Source organism: Malurus melanocephalus, unplaced genomic scaffold (genome assembly GCF_030028575.1).
Source record: "Malurus melanocephalus ecotype Western Australia unplaced genomic scaffold, MMel_1.1 scaffold_102, whole genome shotgun sequence".
NCBI lineage: Eukaryota > Metazoa > Chordata > Aves > Passeriformes > Maluridae > Malurus > Malurus melanocephalus.
Genome location: NW_026623334.1, coordinates 581,076 through 598,926, shown reverse-complemented (window position 1 = coordinate 598,926; position 17,851 = coordinate 581,076). Strand labels below are relative to the sequence as shown.

At 40.6% G+C, this 17,851-nt stretch overlaps 1 protein-coding gene across 4 annotated transcripts in view; it reads left to right on the top strand.

Moving 5' to 3' along the window:
- The first annotated feature begins 688 nt into the window (after window positions 1–688).
- GNB1L (G protein subunit beta 1 like) overlaps window positions 689–17,851 on the top strand; it is a 41,420-nt gene continuing 24,257 nt past the window's right edge. Inside the window, exons 1-2 of one of the 4 annotated variants that reach the window (XM_057369053.1) lie at window positions 689–798; window positions 7,722–7,845. Coding sequence is in view for 1 of the 4 variants with exons in the window: in XM_057369054.1 (XP_057225037.1) it covers window positions 14,043–14,165; window position 14,714 (124 nt within the window). In the remaining 3 variants the exon portion in view is untranslated. Of the gene's footprint in view, window positions 799–7,718; window positions 7,846–14,038; window positions 14,166–14,713; window positions 14,715–17,851 lie in introns of those variants that run through there. The other 3 variants (XM_057369052.1, XM_057369054.1, XM_057369051.1) reach the window with 3 other exon arrangements.

Genomic DNA, 17,851 nt, shown 5'->3' with positions numbered 1-17,851 from the left:
ATTTAATTTAGCTTTGAAGGACTCTGGCTCCATAGGCAAAAATGGTTGGAAAACTGAAAAACAGGTTTTATGCAGTATCAAGCTTTCTAGCTGTAATTATAGCTGCATAGCCTTCTGAAAAACTACATAAATGACATGGCTTCTAACTCCTAGAGAGGTGACACAAGCACATGAGTTTGCTTTTCTTGAGCAAGTTTGGTGTACCTGGAGAGTAACAGGGGCCTGTTCAAGGTTGTCAGTGGCTGCCGGAAAGGCAAATGACTTCAGGAGTGTCATGCTCAGCACAGCACCTGATAAAGGGATGCTATGCAAGCAGAATGGTAAAGAACCCGACCATAGCCCAAGGCGCACCTCACTGCTCGGCCTTCCCAGCCAGCTGTGGGGAATCGCCCGAGCCACACACGGGCTGGAAAGCTCGATGGCAGCAACAGCCCGGCACCGAGCCCTTCCCGGCTGGGCCAGAGCYCGTGTGTGGCCCCACAGCACACTGACACGCTTGGGCTCCCGGTGGAGGCAGAGTCCTCCCGGTTACGGAAGCCAAGCCCCTGGCAGGGCTCTCAGAGCGGGGCTGTTGCGCGGGGGCCAGGGCGGATTCCCCTGAGCGGGATTCCTGATAGAGACCCCGCCATCCCCGTCCCTCAGCCGCGACCCGCCGGGCACACAAACGCATGCGCGCCTCCCGCCGGCCCTGTGACGTCATGCGCGGGGWTCGGCGCTCCTCCGTGTCCGCCTGTCTTCCGCGGTGATCGCCGAATCATCGCTGTCACGTTCCCACCCCGCCGAGCGGAGGGGCCCTCGGTGAGCGAGGGGGAGGGAGGATGGGGGGACTCCGCGCTCGGCCGCRGGGGAGGCGGCGGCGGCGCCGGGTGGGACCGGGAGAGCTCCGTTGTCACCGGCGCGGCGCCGCTGCGCGGACCGGAGGAGGCGGTGGCGATGGGCGCATGCGCGGGGCGTCGCCACGGCAACGGCGCGGTGGAAGCTCGGACGTCTCGTGCGGGGCGCGCGGTGTGGGCAGCGTCACCTCCCGCCCGCGGCGCGTGGCCCCTCAGAGCCCCTCAGAGCCTCTCACAGACCCGCACGGCCCCAGAGCCCCTCACTCACGGCCCATCAGAGCCACTCACAGCCCCTCAGAGCGCCGAACGGCCCCTCATAGACCAGCAGGCCCCTCAGAGCCACTTAGGGTCCCAGAGCCCCTCACAGCCCCACAGACCCTCAGAGCCCCGCGCGGCCCCGCACTGCTCCGCAAAGCCACTCATGGTCTCTCAGAACCTTGTGCGACCCTTCATGGCCCCAGAGACCTTCACGGTCCCTCAGAGCCTCACACGGCCCTGCAGAACCCCACACAATCCTATTCCAGTGGCGGTGGGAAGAAGCCCAAGCCAGGGCGGTAAGGGAGATGCCTCATCTCTGGCTGAAGGGAAGCATCCGCTCGAGAAAAGTGATAGTTTGATTAGGGTCTGCATCTCCTTGATACTCTACAGCAGTTTGCCTGAACAGCCCATGTAGGAGCCTCTGGCACGGTGACACAAGTATGTGTGCCTTGAGTTCAGGATACACCTTATCAGACATCAATATCAACACCAAACTAGTGCTAATGGAGCTCACAGTTGTAATGTACTGACTTTTATAACTCTCTGTAAGAGAGTTGTACTTTTATGAGCAGTACAAGTATTTTTTTAGGTATTAAAGTGACATTGACACTGCTTAAGGTAAGGCAGGGAGCAGCACTGGCTGAGTACTGAACACGGTTCTGCCCAGGGAAGGCATGGCCTCAGGTGGTTCTCTCCCCACCATTTTGCAAAAAGTGTAGCGGCAGTCCTCAGGAACACCTAAAAATGCTTTAATACCTTTCAGTTGAAAGCATTTACAAAAGAAAACATCGTTTAGTATAATATGGTAATATAAAAAATAATACTGTATTTATCAACTGGTTCGAGCTGTAGCTCTGATCAGCCCGGTGTGGGCTCAGAGCTGGCTCTCTCGCTGTCGCCCTCTGGTGGCAGCCTGGTCCTGCGGCGGGCTAGCGCCTGTCACCGGCTCGGCCAGCGCGGCCGCTTTGTTGCCAATGCATCCCGCAGTGCTTGGGGRCTTTTCGCACTGATTGCCGACACCGGCATTCCTCTGCTGTGTGTTTTTCTCCTCAGTAGTACTGGTTGTTTGAAATAAGAAAAAATGCMTTGTACGACTCCTTTAAATGACAGTTTAGAGTAGGAAATAATCCCTGTTCCAGWTTCAGCAGCTTCGTTTTTAAATGAGAAAGGTAAAAAGCAGGCATGACGTGTGCTCTGGAAAAAACAGACAAGAYGAGATGGAAATATATGTGTAACTTTTTCCTCTGAGTTTTGAAAAGCATTTTGCCATACTTTTTAGCATAGTCTCTTTGTGACGTATCGTTCTGCTGAAGCTCCTTCCAGTAATCCCCGATTTTAGCAGCATTTCTGTGAAGCTTATAGCGAGGGCTGCGTGACTGGGAAATGTAATTTAAAATGTGTCCTGTCTGCCTATGTTACAGGAAGTATAATTTTATTTTTAACTAAATTACTAGATTTTTTTTAAAGCTACTGGAGTAACTTCTTGTTTTTTAATGATTCCTATTAACATTTTTATTRATTTRCAGGTAAACTATTTTTTTYTTGTTTTAAAAATATCCTGTGATCAGCAAATCTAACTCTGTTTGTTCTGGCTTGGATGTGTCATTATCAGTTATAAAGATTCTGCAGATGAAAATTATGTTGGTGCATGCCCTGGAATAGATGCCGGTTTCTAATATCAGACAGATTGTCTGATTTTTGGTTAATTGGTGTAGAGACTTATTTTTAAGCACTGGAATGGCAATGTCGGAGTTGTAAGGTATTTAGGGAGCAGATCTGTTGACTAAGGAGTTACACCTTTYCTGAGCATTTTAAAATACTGTGAGTTTCTTTTTGCAAAGAAATGTTAAACTAGTGACCCATATATGTTCTTACATTCTAAAGAGACACTTTTTTTGGCTCTCTACCATGTAGTACATCAAGCTGTATTATGATTCGGGTTTACGCTTATTTTTAATTTGAGTATTATTCCTCTGCAAGCTCAGCCATAACAATGTACCRTTTCATTGGATCAGGAGTAACTGTAAACCAGTCTTTGCTAATTAGCTCATATGGGAAATTTAACCCTGAAGATTCTGATTTTTCAAAATTATATTCCATGAAGTCTTCATTGGGTAAAATAGCTACAATGACTGCTCTTCTGTAATWAATTGTCTTGCTGCAGCTGGATTAWGGATGCATACTAGTGATATTTCTGGGATTGTCAAGACAAACTTAGTAATGATTTTAAAAAATGTTGAACTTTGCTTTTTCTGAGTTTTAATGCTGATACATTTCTTTTGTACAAACCTCATTCTGAGTTTTAATGCTGATAYATTTYTTTTGTACAAACTTGGAATCTCAACACATATTTATCGTGTTTGCATGTCTTCATGAAGGAAAAAGGCAAGTCTAGTGGCAGTAATAGTGTTTTGCTCCCCAAAATACCTTTGTGGATGGATTTATGCTGTYTTTTTAAGAATGCAGTTTGACTGCACTAGAATATGCTTGGTAGTACAAGTGAAGGAATTCAGATTAGTAATAGTTTGAAAACTGCTTCAGCTACTGAAGTTTTATTTTCCGAATTAATGGTCTCTATGGAGCAGGGTAGGTGATCACAGAACAGTGAGAATGAAACAAATCTACMAAAAAAACTGCACAATTTTTCATCCAACTTAGCCAGCTTCCTTTTGAGCTCTTTGCTGGCACAGCTGTATCATTAAAAGTGCAATATTTACCTTTTCATAAGCAATAAAATAATTTCACAACTGCAATGATTGCACTTCCGATGGTGCATTTTAATTACATGCAGCTAATGATGGCATAGCTCATCATTTCAAAAATTGTCTCATTGGCATTTATGACTTCGTGTAAATGCCCATATATCATGGGATTATTTGAAGGAACTGAAACTTTGAGAGATGTCAGGTTTGCCGTGTTGAGAAAAGTGATTCATTAAACAATAAGTGCTGGTTAGTGATGGGAGATTGCAAAGCACGTTTAGGCTACAAATATTGGAGTCAACARATTTACTTTTAAAAAGTGTTACTGGATGTCATTTAAAAAAGTTTAGTCTTGTATATTAGCCTTGAGAGTTTCTAGACCACTAAATTGGAGTATCCAGGCTGTATCACGATTCAGAAACATTTTAAATAGGAATCAGTCTCTTCATTGTGAAAGGTACAGGGGAAGTCACCTTTTCTATAAATGGATTTACCAGCACAAGTCTTTAGTGGTGTAACATCATACTGTGAGCAAATAGGAGTCTTAGGAGCAAAAAAACCCTTTCAGTTACCAAATTTTCTCTTTCATGATTTATTTTTAAAGGTCAGAAGGTGACCATTACAGTAAAAAAAATAGTTATTTGTAAAGAGTTATTTGTACAACTTTTGAGACTGCAGCCTTAGTTCCCCAGAGCTGCTGGGTGAAAGTTGGGTGTAAGGTAAAACTGAGCAAGAAMTATTTGAAAAGAAACATAGACTTACGTTTAGCTTTTCTTTTTGTTTTAGTTATTCCATAGTTTTTCAGTAGATTCTAAATTTCTTTGATTTAGGGGAGGGAAGGATATTGCTTTAAAACACACAAGATAGGAATCTTAGGACAGACTTTTCACACTCAGACAGCTGGAGCAGCTGTAGATTCCCCACTGAAATGAAAATGCAACAATTCAAGATTTAGAAAGGCAAAAAGTGTGACCAGAGCATTAAATAGAAGGGCCATATGATACCAAAATTAAGCTCTGTGTTTATTATAAAGAAAATCCTTGTTGTAGAAGGGAAAAAAATGAACTTGTTCCACCACTTTCTTTTTTCCTCAGGAGAAAACACAGAATATATCCTAGGTAATAAATCTRTTTTATGGCTCACATGAGAAAGGGTGGAGAAACTCCCATTATTTTCTTCCCAGAAATTGAAATACACATGAGCTAACATGGGAGACACTGGGATTTTCATCCAACAAATGCACAGCTGGCTTCTGCTTTTATTATTTTTCTAAGCCTAATAATTTTTCATTTGATTAGCTGGTGGCTGACAAAACTATCACTTGCACAGTGTTTTGTATATTTTGTAGAGTAGGTGTGATGCGAAAAAGATACTGTAATGTGTGCCCAGAAGCACAGCACACCTTGCTCAGTTGATGAGAAATTTTTGCTTGCCTCTTCTTAAAATCAAGTCTCTATCGTCAAGATTTGAGTTTGAATATCAAGAAAATAACTTCTTAACAACTAGAAAAAGGAAAATTATATAAGCTTGAAGATTATTTTTTCTTAATTCACATTGTAGRGTTGCATGATGCCCTGCACATATAAATAAATTGTCAGGAGTCAGTTGGCAGTTCACAATGCTGGTTTTACTGTGAGAAAGCAGTGACACAATTTGGGAAAAGAAACGTCATATTCAGTGTTAGGCGGGAAAAGTAGAGCTGCAAACAAGATGTATTAAAGTCTTTGAGTGTACACAGCGTGCGTTGGGGAGAGACCCATGGACATGCTTAATGTGAAAAAAACCAACAGCAGCCACCACAAACCCACCCAAACAATGAGATAAAGTGAGTAGAGACATAAAGGTGGGAGAATTGGAGCCATCTAGAAATGAGGTGTTCAGAGCCCTGTCTGAGCAGATTTCTGTAAAGCCATGAATTCTCAGTTTGAATCTGGGGGGAGAATAGCTTATCAGAACTCCAAGTGCCTTCTGCAAAATAAAGAAAACATACTCGAGAATCCAGTATCCTGTTTTGCATTGATCATTAATGCCGGGGACAAAGCAGGCTGGTTTCTTCTGTGTTGACTCTGCTGGTGTTTGAAATGCTAAGCTGTGTTGCTGTGTGTGTGTTCTGGGCAAAGCAATGCTAACACCTTCCCTAAGTAAGCAGCAGGGGAAGAAGAATRTAGTTTTATCCCAGGTTGGTAGGTCTGTATTGTCCAAGTGTTTAGTGTGTTTCTTGTTATTTTAAAAAATTCCAAAACAACTTGATATGTTCTGGGGGCAGGAGAGAATGTGGGCTATCTGCTTCCACTCAAATATTGTGTGATGACTTCTCTGGTTTGAATTTGTAGTCATTTATAAGTTGTAAGAAATTTCGAAGTGAAATTACTTTGAAGCTACAGGTTCATTGCTTAGCCAAACCTCTACCTTTACTGTCCTTTCATACAGTGTCTGACTGGGGAAGCAATGCTATTGTAAGGACTAGTAGAATCTCTGGACTGTGTATCTACATTCTGACCTAGCTCCATTACACTAAGTGATTGTTGACGATTTCAAGCTCTGCAACTAGAGGGTTATGACTTTGCTAAATGTCTGGAGTCAATGTTCATGGACAAAGAAAATTACCTTTATGGAAAAATATGAGACTACTGAAGTAGCAATAGATTATCATGGGAGCTTTTTTTGGTTGTATTTCTCTTAGAGGATKTATGCTGCTAGGGATCAGAATACTGTGATGTATGGGGCTGTCCCTTAGGACATGGAAGTGTGTGAGCCTGTATCAGTGAAGGCTGGTTCCAGCTGAGTATTGCCCAGTGCAAAGGCCCAGGTAGCAGTCTGTCCAAAGGAAGTAAAATCAGTGCAGCCAACTTCACTGTCCACCTCCTTTTTCTTCAGTCTGCTTTGTCAGAATTTGTATCTCTGGCCTGCCAGCATTTAGCTATTTGCTAATAAATTTTCTGTTATGGGCCTATTTGACCTTCTGACGCTGTATTTTGAATTCGTGCTCCGGTGTTAGACATGTTGATTATTTTGTTTTCTGACATACAAGATAATGCCACACTGGTTCCCAGTTGGGTGAACCATGTTCCTGTGCTGAYTGGAGGGGATGTATCCCTGACGTGCAGCTGGGGATGCTGCAGGTTCACAAAGCCCTTGGAGCAGAAGCCCTGCTGGCACACACCTTTCCTGAAACACAGCACTGTGGCCTGGCTTTTGCACTCTGAGCTCTCATTCCAGCTGCAGAGGGCTCCTCACCAGACTTGCAGTAGGTTGCAGCGAGGGAGAGATTCCATAGTGCAGTGCTGAAAAAACAGGTGACAGTCTGAGCAGCAGCGTTTCCAGCCTGCTACAGTTACCCAGCATTTGTGCTCTTCTGCTGTTGGTTACAGTTTGACCTTACCAAACCAGCCTCTCAAATCTGAGAGTAATTGGGAACATGTGATACACGCAGGACTTTTTTAATTTATTTTTTTTTTTCTAGTTGTGTGTTTAGGCCTCCCTCCTTTCACTTCAACAATTGAGGGTGTTGGTTGCTTCCTCGTGTTTGTGTAAGAAAAGCTTTTTATAGTCCGTTTTTCCAGTTGGCGTATGTACTTCCTCCATTGTAGCGTAACACATCATTCTTCCCACTCCCTCCCAACCTCTGGAGCTAATGGAAGGCCTTCAGGGTTGTTTTATTTGCAATAAAAATGGAACTGCGTTGTTGGGAAGGGTCATTATTCCTGCCTTAAAATGTGTTCTCCAACAAGTTTTGTTTTGTTCTTGCTAAACAAGGATGTAAAGGAAGTGAGGATTAATCAGCCATATTTAGTTTATAGGAAATGTAGTTTGAACTGGACATTTCCAGCTCCGTTTTTGCTTAGCTGAACATCTGTATAGAAAAACAAAAGTTTGTCAGAAACATGAATGGAAGTGGACTGTATTCTTCTTTTTTTTTTAACAGAAGAATTCTCAATGTAATGACAATGTGAAGAATTGTTCAGTGTCATCTATCCCAACTTCTGCAAGGAACAGTTGCAGTGAAGGCAGTCTAGAGGCTCTGCATCCACCCRTTATTTTGCCCTGTAATGGTGAGTCTGACACACTGACAGCACTTGAGCCTTGCAAATCTGGAGCTGTGCTGGAGGTCTTTCCTTTATGTAACATCAGTTACACCGAGAAGAAAGGAAAGATGGCATGGCCATACATGGCCATACTGGCTGACAGAGTCCTGTCCCTGGACAGCCTGTACTGTATCCTGCTTAAGGCCAGTATAGCACCTGGTTTGCCACATCTTTACTCCTGCTTGCTGGTTGTTTTTATCAATGTTTGTCCTAGAGTGTTACTTAGCCCCAGAACTGAGTTAGTAATATTTATTATGGGAGCCTTTTTYCCCTTGTCTATGACAGATAGATTATTGAGAATGTCTGCTGGGAAAGTCCTTTGTTTCCAGTGATTTGGATGCTGTTTCTTAAGAAAGATTATGTYTTGGAACTATTTTTTTCAATTAAAACTATTCTTTAATATAATCTCGCAAGGTTCCCCAACACTAATGAAGACAGCCTAGGTCCTTTAGTGGAGGGGCATGTGTAGACATGGCCACTGTGGATTGAACTGTCTCACTGCTTCAGATCTTCACTATTTTTAGTCTCTATATGTGCCTTTGTTTTTCCCAAGTGTGTAATTGTAAGGTGACATGGCAACTAATCCAGTCAGGGCARGAATTCACTCTTTTCCCATATACTAGCTCCACTGTAAGCTTGCAGCAAAAAAAAAAATGGATCTGAGAATCCTTGTAGCTTAAACCTTATCATGGGATGTCTAAGGTCCTGACAGGTCATTTTTTTAGCCGCTTTTTTATTCCGTGATTTCTCTATGAAAATATAATTTTAAAGGCATTTGTTTATTTTATTGCTCCACTGCTAAATAATTGAAATCAGCACTTAACATTTAATTGTAGTGATTTTGTATAATATTGTATACTGCCTGATGGTATAATTGGGCATTTTTATAATAAGCCTCTATTTTTTAAAATAAGGGGAAAATGTCTGAAATTCATGCCTTCGTGCTTGTGCCCATTAAATGTGGTTATCATTATCTAGTGACGACATATGTTCTTCCTAACTAGGATTCTCTTCTCTTTCATACTGATGCTATCTCCGTGCTAGATTATTCCTGTTCCTAGTAGCACCCCAGGGCAGGAGTGAGAAGTAAATATGTCCCATATGGCTGCTTTAGCAGCAGTTTTGGATGGAGGGAGATGGGAGAAGAGAGACAATGCAGTGAAAAGACAGTGGGGTCTACATGCTTGCTCCTTCCCTTACTGTCCCAGAAGTAGGGCAAGCAGAGGGGGARCAGGGCTGTGGCTTTCTGTACTGTCAGGCTGGTTCGGAATAACGTGGGAGTGCTGTGGTGGGACAGGGTGCAGTTATTTGTTCTGCCATGGGGGAGGAAGGAGCCAGGGAGGAACTGTGACTGAGTCAGCCGTTCTTCCTGGAGCGCCTCCTGGGGTGGTGCTGCTACAGGCAGCCCAGTGCAAGACTGAGCCTGAAGGCTCCAGCAAGCTGATTGCAAATATTTTGCAGAAGTCTTATTTTCTGGTAATTACTTTAATATGATTCAGTGTTTTCTCTTTTGTCTGATCTTGTTATGAGCCTTCTTGCCTGATCCTTCACCCCCTGTCATGGGAGCAGGGCAAGCATTCCCACACCACATGTACCATTCCTGATGTCTGTAGCCTCTCAGGTTCAGCAGCTGTGAGTAGGTGCTGTTCAGTACAGCTGACCAGGGATGTGTCCTTTTGGAAAAGTGACTGATCCTGGACCTGTTCTTGTGAAGGCTTTGAAACTACTAAGCTGTTTCAGATAGTGGGGTTAGACTTTGCCATTTCACATTTCTAGTGATTTGTGAAAGAAGAGCTCCTGTGGAAGCCTGGAACCTTGCTTCTGAGGSAAATGTTGTGTATTGAGTGAGTCCAAAGCACCCAGTCTCCAACAGAAATGTGAAGAATGGCTAGGATTTAGGTTCCAGTGGGTCACCAACAGTATTTACTAGAGACTAATAATAACAGTGAACAGATTCATTCCATTCCCACATCTCTAGGGTTTGGAAAATCCAGCAGAACCAGCAAAATACATAAAGCCCAGCCACTGAAATCCAGCCAAGTTTTGTAAAGATTATGATGGTTACTTCAAATAAATATAAATTGTGCTCTTTAAATGTACAGTTTATTTTAAAGTAGTTATTTTGCCAAACCATAAATGTACCAATAACTAAACCAAGAAATAACCAAGTCTGAGAAATCTAAGATTATAAGGTTTAGAAAAAACCTTTCTGATTTTTAATGCTTTTGTTTCACCATGTGATTCACATTTAATCCTAGTTAGACTAATTAATCCATATATATCTTTATAAGAGACCAAACACTTCTCATRAGCAACTGACTGGTCTGTGTTATCACATTTGTTCAACAAGGGTGGGGGGAGAGAGGTGTAMAGTATAACTCACTTCTATAATCCTATGCAAGTAGTAGAAAAAACCTGTCTCACAGTATACCTACAAGAAATACATAGGTGCTCATAATTCATATTATCCCATAAAATTTAGAAGAGCATTCAGAGACTGCAAATGAAGGTAATTTATGTATAAAACCTCATCCATGAAGAATTTATTGCCATAGTAGGTATAATGTACTTTGGCACAGGCTTCTTCCGTGAAASTAGTACTTGCAGATTTGACAAAGGAACATACCAGAGACCTTGCAGGGTTAACTGTAGTCTTGGTTTTATACAAAACACATTATAATGAAGACTTTTGTCTTCTGAGAATGCTAAAGTCAGTTGGTAAGTTAATGTGCCATGCCTGTTGACAATTTGTGTGAACATCTTTACTGTGTGAATAATTTCTTTATGGGGAAACTGTAGAAGTGCATTCCTACAAAACAATTTGATTTGCAGTATCTAAAAATGAATATATGCTTTGCAGAGGTTGTTTGCTAACCATGTCATGAAACCCATATCACATTTCTTCTTGTGAGGACTTCTTTGGGAACATGGGACCTCATCTTTTTGCACTTGAGCAAAACTGCCAGATAAAGGTCCTGAGATCCATCCATCTCATTGCCTGTTTGAGACAGAGACATTTTCGGGTGTTCCCAGGGAGGTGTGTCTCCTGTGTCCCACTTGAGTCTTGCTGGTAGACTTGGGCACGTGGTGGCCCAAGTGAGGCCAAGGCAAGGCTGTGGTTACATTGCAGCGCTGTCGTGCACAGTTTTGGGGAGATTTCAGCACTGTCTCCTCAGTGCTCTGGTGGCTCATGCAGCTGGAAACAAAGATATATTTCCTTTTGTTCCTCCTGCTGGACTCTGATTTCTGTTATTTTTTGAGATTACATTGTACACATATGCTTTTATTGCTGCCTCTCTTTGACTCAAACACTTTTACTTCCATGGAATAATGACATTGAATGAAAATCAAGGCAATCCATTGTTGCTCCAACATTTCTGGATTATACAAAGTAACCTTAAGATAGGGAATTGTTTGTTTTACTGGAAAACGTGCCATTTAAGTGCATCTAGCTGGGAATGAAGAGAAGCAGCTCCTAGCATGATATATAAGAAGGATTTTGGCTCACATTGGCAGTGGAAGCTACAAGGCTTACAGCAATAGAAATGGACTAGAGTTCTCAAGCACTAATGTAGAGCAGATAGGACTTTTTAAATTCTTCCCTGAAAGGTACACAGTGGTGTAGGGCAGCAGTCTSCTAGGCTTGGATGGTCAAAGATTATCAGTTCCTCTGAGATTTTAATTCTTAATTTCAKGATGTCTAGGTGTTTCAGGAAGTGCTATTAAGCTGTTTCTTCCGGATGTAGATCCTTGGACACTACACTTACATTTAGCCTTTTCTCTGTTGGCTTGTTCTGCAGGAAAAATCCCAAATGATTGAGAACATAGATAACTTGCTGTAGGTTCTAATACTGCCAGGTGTATTAGCTGGAATTATCTCTGTTGCAGAAAGAAATAACTTTTCTCTTGAAAGTAACATATGATTTTTGACATCAGTGAAGATTTATCTCATCAAGGATGTCACTCTGCTACTAAGAAAACCTCACTGGTCTCATAGCTGAAGTACTATGTTCAGTTCTCTGCTTTTCCACATGGGTTTAGGGGAGTTAGGGATGGTGTAGAAAATGGCAACTGAAACAATTGGGGGATATGGAACCACTGTCATATGAGGAGAGATTGAAAATTGGTACTTTTTAGTTTACAGAAAGATAATTATCACTGAGATTTACAAAATCCAATCCAATCCAAAAGCCAAATCTGAAACTGTTGCCCTCCAAATCCTGCAGTGTAAGAACTAGAGGGCACTCAGTGAAGGCAGTGAATTTTTTGCCATGGTAGGTAGTGAAGGCAATGATGTCAGCAGGTTCAAAAGAGATTAGGCAATTTCATAAATAGAAGAACTGCAAATTAACAGTGACATTGCATGCCCTGTAACATCATTTGTATGGCAATTGTGCATGGAGGAGTATGGGGGCAGGAGGAAGGGACTGCAAAAGCAGCCAGGCTTCTGTCTTTTAGGAAAACATTATCTCTAAATAGCAYGGCACTGGTGGAAATTGGATACTGGGCTGGATGGACCCATCATCTGACCTTGCAGGGCACTTTTCTGCCATTCAGTACCGTACCATGTTCTGCTTTTAAAGGGTTTTATTGTTACTGCACTGAATTCTCATAAGGATAGACAAGAAAAAAATAGTAGCGTGTTAATACTGCATTGTTGATACCTGAAATATTAATGCRTTATGAAGTCTGATCCATTGGTAGTCAAATGCCTGCCTGTTACTGTGCATGTCACTAACACTGCATTTATTTGGAAAATGTACAGCTTGGAAAAYGAATTTTAAGTTTGTATGTTTATTTTTCTTGGCAATGAGTTTTGATTATCTCAGAAGGGAAAAGCTATCCAGGTGCAGTGAAGCTGTGTGGTGCCATGAGTGCTCTGGCAGGAAGGAATGCRGGACAAATATGCAGGAAGCTGGATCTGTAGTTTCTTCATGCTCCAGTACTGTGTGCTACTGAGATGTCTTTGTGCTAGTTCCAAGTAGGCCAAGTTGAGCCAATGAAACAATAGGGACTTTGGGCCCACCAAAATCCACAGATCAGAGACCCAGAATTTGGGTCATGGTCCCTATTCCAGACACTGGGATTTAGTGACACTCCAGAGCTGGGATGGCAGCCCTGCAGTTTAGAGCATCCTCCCCAAGCACCCTGTTCCATGGCTGCCCAACTCCCCCTAAGGCTTTAGCCTACTGCTGTTTATATACCAGCTCACTCTTCTATTACATCTGTAGCACTTAGAGGAGACCTGCAAAGAATAAGAAAAAAAAAAATCACTATTTCACTTCAATATAGAACACAGAAAATTTCTTTAAAATGTGTTTGAGTAGAGGTTTTTTATAAAGAAATTGTCTTCTGTATTTTTTTTTTGTAACATTCACCATATCAATAAAAACATTCTTTGCTTTAATCAGAGAATGTGGGCTTTGTTCATATGGAGACTGTGTAGCTCCTGTACTCAGGGCACAAGGTTTTAGTAGGGATACTTCCATGAGCCATAAACTGTATGAGTGTAGCTCAGGTCGGCTCACTGAGTCTGAGGGAACTGGTGGTGCTCTGCTGTTGATGAGAAATCCACCGTAAACAAATCCTCACTCATGGTCTCAGGTATGTGATTGCAAAATGCATTTGGCTTTTAATGAAAAGGAATGGAGTGTTTGGCTCTTAGGAATATCTTCTTTTCTCTTGTTTCAGTGAAATAAATGTTAACACAAATAAAGAGCTTAAAGCAGTCTGACTAAAGCCGCAGCTAATTGAGCTTTGGTTCTGCAAATTTGGATGTCATCATCCTTTGTTTTCCACTTTACTGGGGAAGCACTTCAGCTATACAGCAAAAATAAACAAAAGAAACCTTTTAAATCTCACACTTGAGTACATTTATGAATATTTTTAGTTACTGTTTACTCCTTGCAACTTTTTCTTGATCTGAGAAAAAGTTTCAGATGTATTGTTTTCCTAATGAAAATTTGACCTTCATCTTTATACACAGTTTCACTATTCTTCCTATCAGCATTTAGTTCAAAGGAGTACTTCGAAGCACGCAGGCAAAAAGCAGTTCCATTGTGTAAAATAGAAATGTGTGTTTTATATCACAGGAGTTTAGAGAACAATGCAAAGGTCAATTGTGTTGCTTGCTCTCCTGTCACATGATGTGGGTGTGTTTATGAATGCATCCCTGGAATTCCACTGTGGGATCTGCATCTTTGAAGCTGATGCTAAAATTACTGCCGAGGCTCTTCCAAAGGCGGATACTGATAGAAGATTCAATGAAATCGAAGGTCGCCAGTCTGGTAGGCGTTGAAAGATACCTGGCTATGATACTATTTCTGATTTAATAATGCGAATGGGAGGCTAGCCCTTTGTAATAATTAGGACTAATTACTGAAGAGGTGTTGACAGATGGGCTAAGAGGAAACAAACTGCCTTTATCCAGTGGCTTAGAGTCAGATTACTAGTCTTGTGTTATCTGTTTCTCAGAAAGTAGAAGCTTCAATCATTCACTAAGTCTTCAAAGGGGAAAGGGATCCTAACAATATACAGGATTTGGGATGAAGCTATGAAATAAGTCTTTGACTCAAAATGGCTAAATTAATCTCCTTTCCGTAAATTATCATACTTTCAAAGTTCTAGTTACAGATGGAGAATCTGATTGTAGTACTGAAAAATATGTGAAATCAATATTGATGACTGTCCTGTTGCTGCTCCTGCTCATGGATTAGTCTAAGCTTGSTCCTTGCTGTTAATTATATTAATATGAATTCTTTGATTCCCTCTCRTTCCATGCTTGCTATCCAGCTGAAATAGAGACAAGGGAAGGTGTTAGTACTCTTGCGTTCAGTGTTTGGTTTATGCGGATGTCATATCTGATCAACAAGCAGAAAATACATCTGCTGAAGTTAACTACAGTTATTTACCTCTTTGGGAGACAAGAYCATGCATATTCCAGGAAGAAAACAATATATTACAATACAATTGTGTTTATTGAGAAATGAATCTYGATGTAGGAGTTCCTTAAAGAGTATTTCTTCTCTCCTTTTGAATTTAGTGTCCATCCAGCACATCTGCGTGAAGTAGATAACAATTGTCCAGTGTGAATGGAGTTTAGCAAAGACATTCAGGGATTAATGCTTTGTCACTAGAATGAGCACTCCATGTGACTTACTTTAGGCAAATGATTTAAAAGTCTAGCCACCCTCCATCTTCTCAAATGACTTTTAAGTGCTTTTCTCCCCACTCTCCACCATATATAGAACCTGGTTTTCTTAGAAATGTATAAACATAGTTGCATTTGATAGCATTCATAAGCAGAGGTAGCTGTCAATTATTTATTTACTTTTAACAGAAGAAGCCTTTTAATTAGTGTTTAAATATTTATAACAGTTTTATTGTGCTGTAAAATCGGTTATACTTTGATCTAGATTTTCTGGTTTGAGATAATAGGGTTGGTAAAAGTTTTCCTAATGAATTTGGTCAGAACATGACATAATCTGATTATCTGATGAAAGATTGACACTTCAGTTCCTGCCAGCATAAAAGTGCGGTACAATGGGGGCTGTTCAGCACAAATTCAAAGGCTGGGAGTTCAAGTTCAGGTACGGCAGAATTGTTCAAAGTTTCAAATTAATGCAGTGAAACAGTGTTGCATTTTTCACCACATTTTCAGTTAGGGGTAATTTATGGTGCATGAGAGGAGTGAAGCTTGAAATTAAATGTGTAACCTGTAACTCTGGTCCGTAATTTTGGGTTTATTTCCCTCCATTTGAGAAATGGTAGTTAGTGTTACTCATTAGAACATAGAGAAATGAACTGGAAAGAATATCACAATGATAGGAAACAGTCAGTACCAGAAGCTGGGAATTAAGCATCATCATTATTCAACCTGTTAAATGTGAAACTGCTTTTTAATTAATATTAACAATTTAACTGTTATGTAAAATTGAGCAATATATGAGCAAATTCTCCTGTGCATGGAGATGAGCATATTTAACGAATGCACCCTATGTGCTTATGCAAAATAGATGTGGAGTTATGTGATCAAACTGGCACGAAAGAATGGTTATGTCTTAGTGTAAGCTTAGCATAAACTGTTAAAATAAACATTAATTTTTTCATTTGATATTCAGGTAATATTTGCTTTGTAAATGTAATTCATGTTTGCAGTGGAATTATAGTGATCCCTGCTAAATTTCTTGGACTAAGTTACTCTCCAATAACTTGGCTTATTCAAATACTTACGATGTATTTCATAGGAATCCTAGTAGACAAATGACACCTATTATTAGTAATTAAACTTGAATTTTGGGAGATATTTAATAGCATAAAAACATTTAATAACCTATCAGTTTGAGTCATGTATTTAAAAGTCGTGTACGTAACACTAATTCTTCTCTTTTAAATGCTGAAGTGGTTCTTGGAGAAAGTAAAACGTTAAGTGCAAAAAGCAATGGTCTTTACTGAAATGCAATGTGTTTCTRACCTTGAGAGGATTTTTCTGACCTGAATAAGGATTTAAAGTTTTAACTTACTGAATCAATACAGCCTGCCCACATTGCTTTGTTTCTTAAAATAGTTAAAAATAGTGTCCCTGGGAAGGGACAGTCTGTGCCTGGAGTCARTGAGTGGAGTCCTAATCCCAGTTCTGGGGACTGTGGCACCTTGGTAGGTCACTTACTGTCCCTGCCAGTTTCTCCATCTCCAGAGAAGGACCTGTAATAGCCCTGGTCTCGGAGATGTGTTGTAGTTTACACAGAAGCAGAAACCTCCCAAGGAGGAAATGCTTTATGAAATTCTGGTGTGATGGACAGACCCTGCAAACCCTCCCTYATTTGAGCAGTCTCACCAATACCATGTGGCAGTTTGGGCAGGCATAGATCCAGATCCAAAATCTGGAATTCAAAACATGAGAAGATCACAAATAGGAATTGCCCTTGGTTATTTAATATCCCTCCTGTGTTCATATCACTTCATCTTGTTTGCTATGTGCAGTTTAAAAGKATATTTTTTAACTGTTACAAAACAAATGTTGAGAATATAAACATGGGGGTAGGATGCATGTACAATATTCTGATATAAATGCATCTCCCACTATATGCTGGTGAAGTACATAGACGGTTCATTGAAGTGCAGAATCTTTTATTCTTCTTTAAATGAAKAAGTTTTGTGAATGTATTTCGTACTTGTCTTTTTAATTCTGTGAAATGTAAACTGTGTCACTAAAGTAACAAATATTTTAGGAAGCACTGTCAGAGCTCAACTTGCAGCGTAGTTTAATTTATTTGCTTACCTTTGCATGGCATCTCTCCCATGGTGAGGCGTACACAATAGGGGGACRTTTCATAAGCAGGAGAAAGCATGCGTCTAGGAGCACAAACTGAAGTTTTAAAAGTACGTGAAAAGTAGATTGCTTCATTGTGTCTTCATAAAGTGTCACTTCTCAGTATCTCCTCCCAGCAAGGAATGAGAACTCTGAATTTCAGGGATGTTCATATTAAAAAGAAAAATGAAGACTTCTGCCTGTAAACCACAGTTATTTTTACCTCAAGTATGGCCAAAGCAAAATAAAATACAACACTGCGAACTCCATTTGTAATAAATATTTGTATGTATTTCTTTTATCAGTTAAATCCAAATATACTATTTATAGAGTAATAAAAGCATTTATATACTTCTGTTTTAGTTGAATTGAAGGTTACTTGATGCAAAATTAAAATGCAGTGCCTTGTAAAATTTACTGAGATACTGAATGAATCTAATTTTAAGATGAGTATGAAAATGGGATTTGGTCTCTTTCTCCCTTTTTGTTGACTGTATCAAGCCAGATCCTGAGCAGATCTTAATGTTCMTGGAAACAACTCCATTTCTAGCAGCTCTGGGATGGTCCTGTATATCAGGAATCAATCGATAAGTCATTGATAAGTGATGTATTTTAGAAGTATAAATTCATTTAWTGTTCATTGTGTTTTATTATGTAATATCA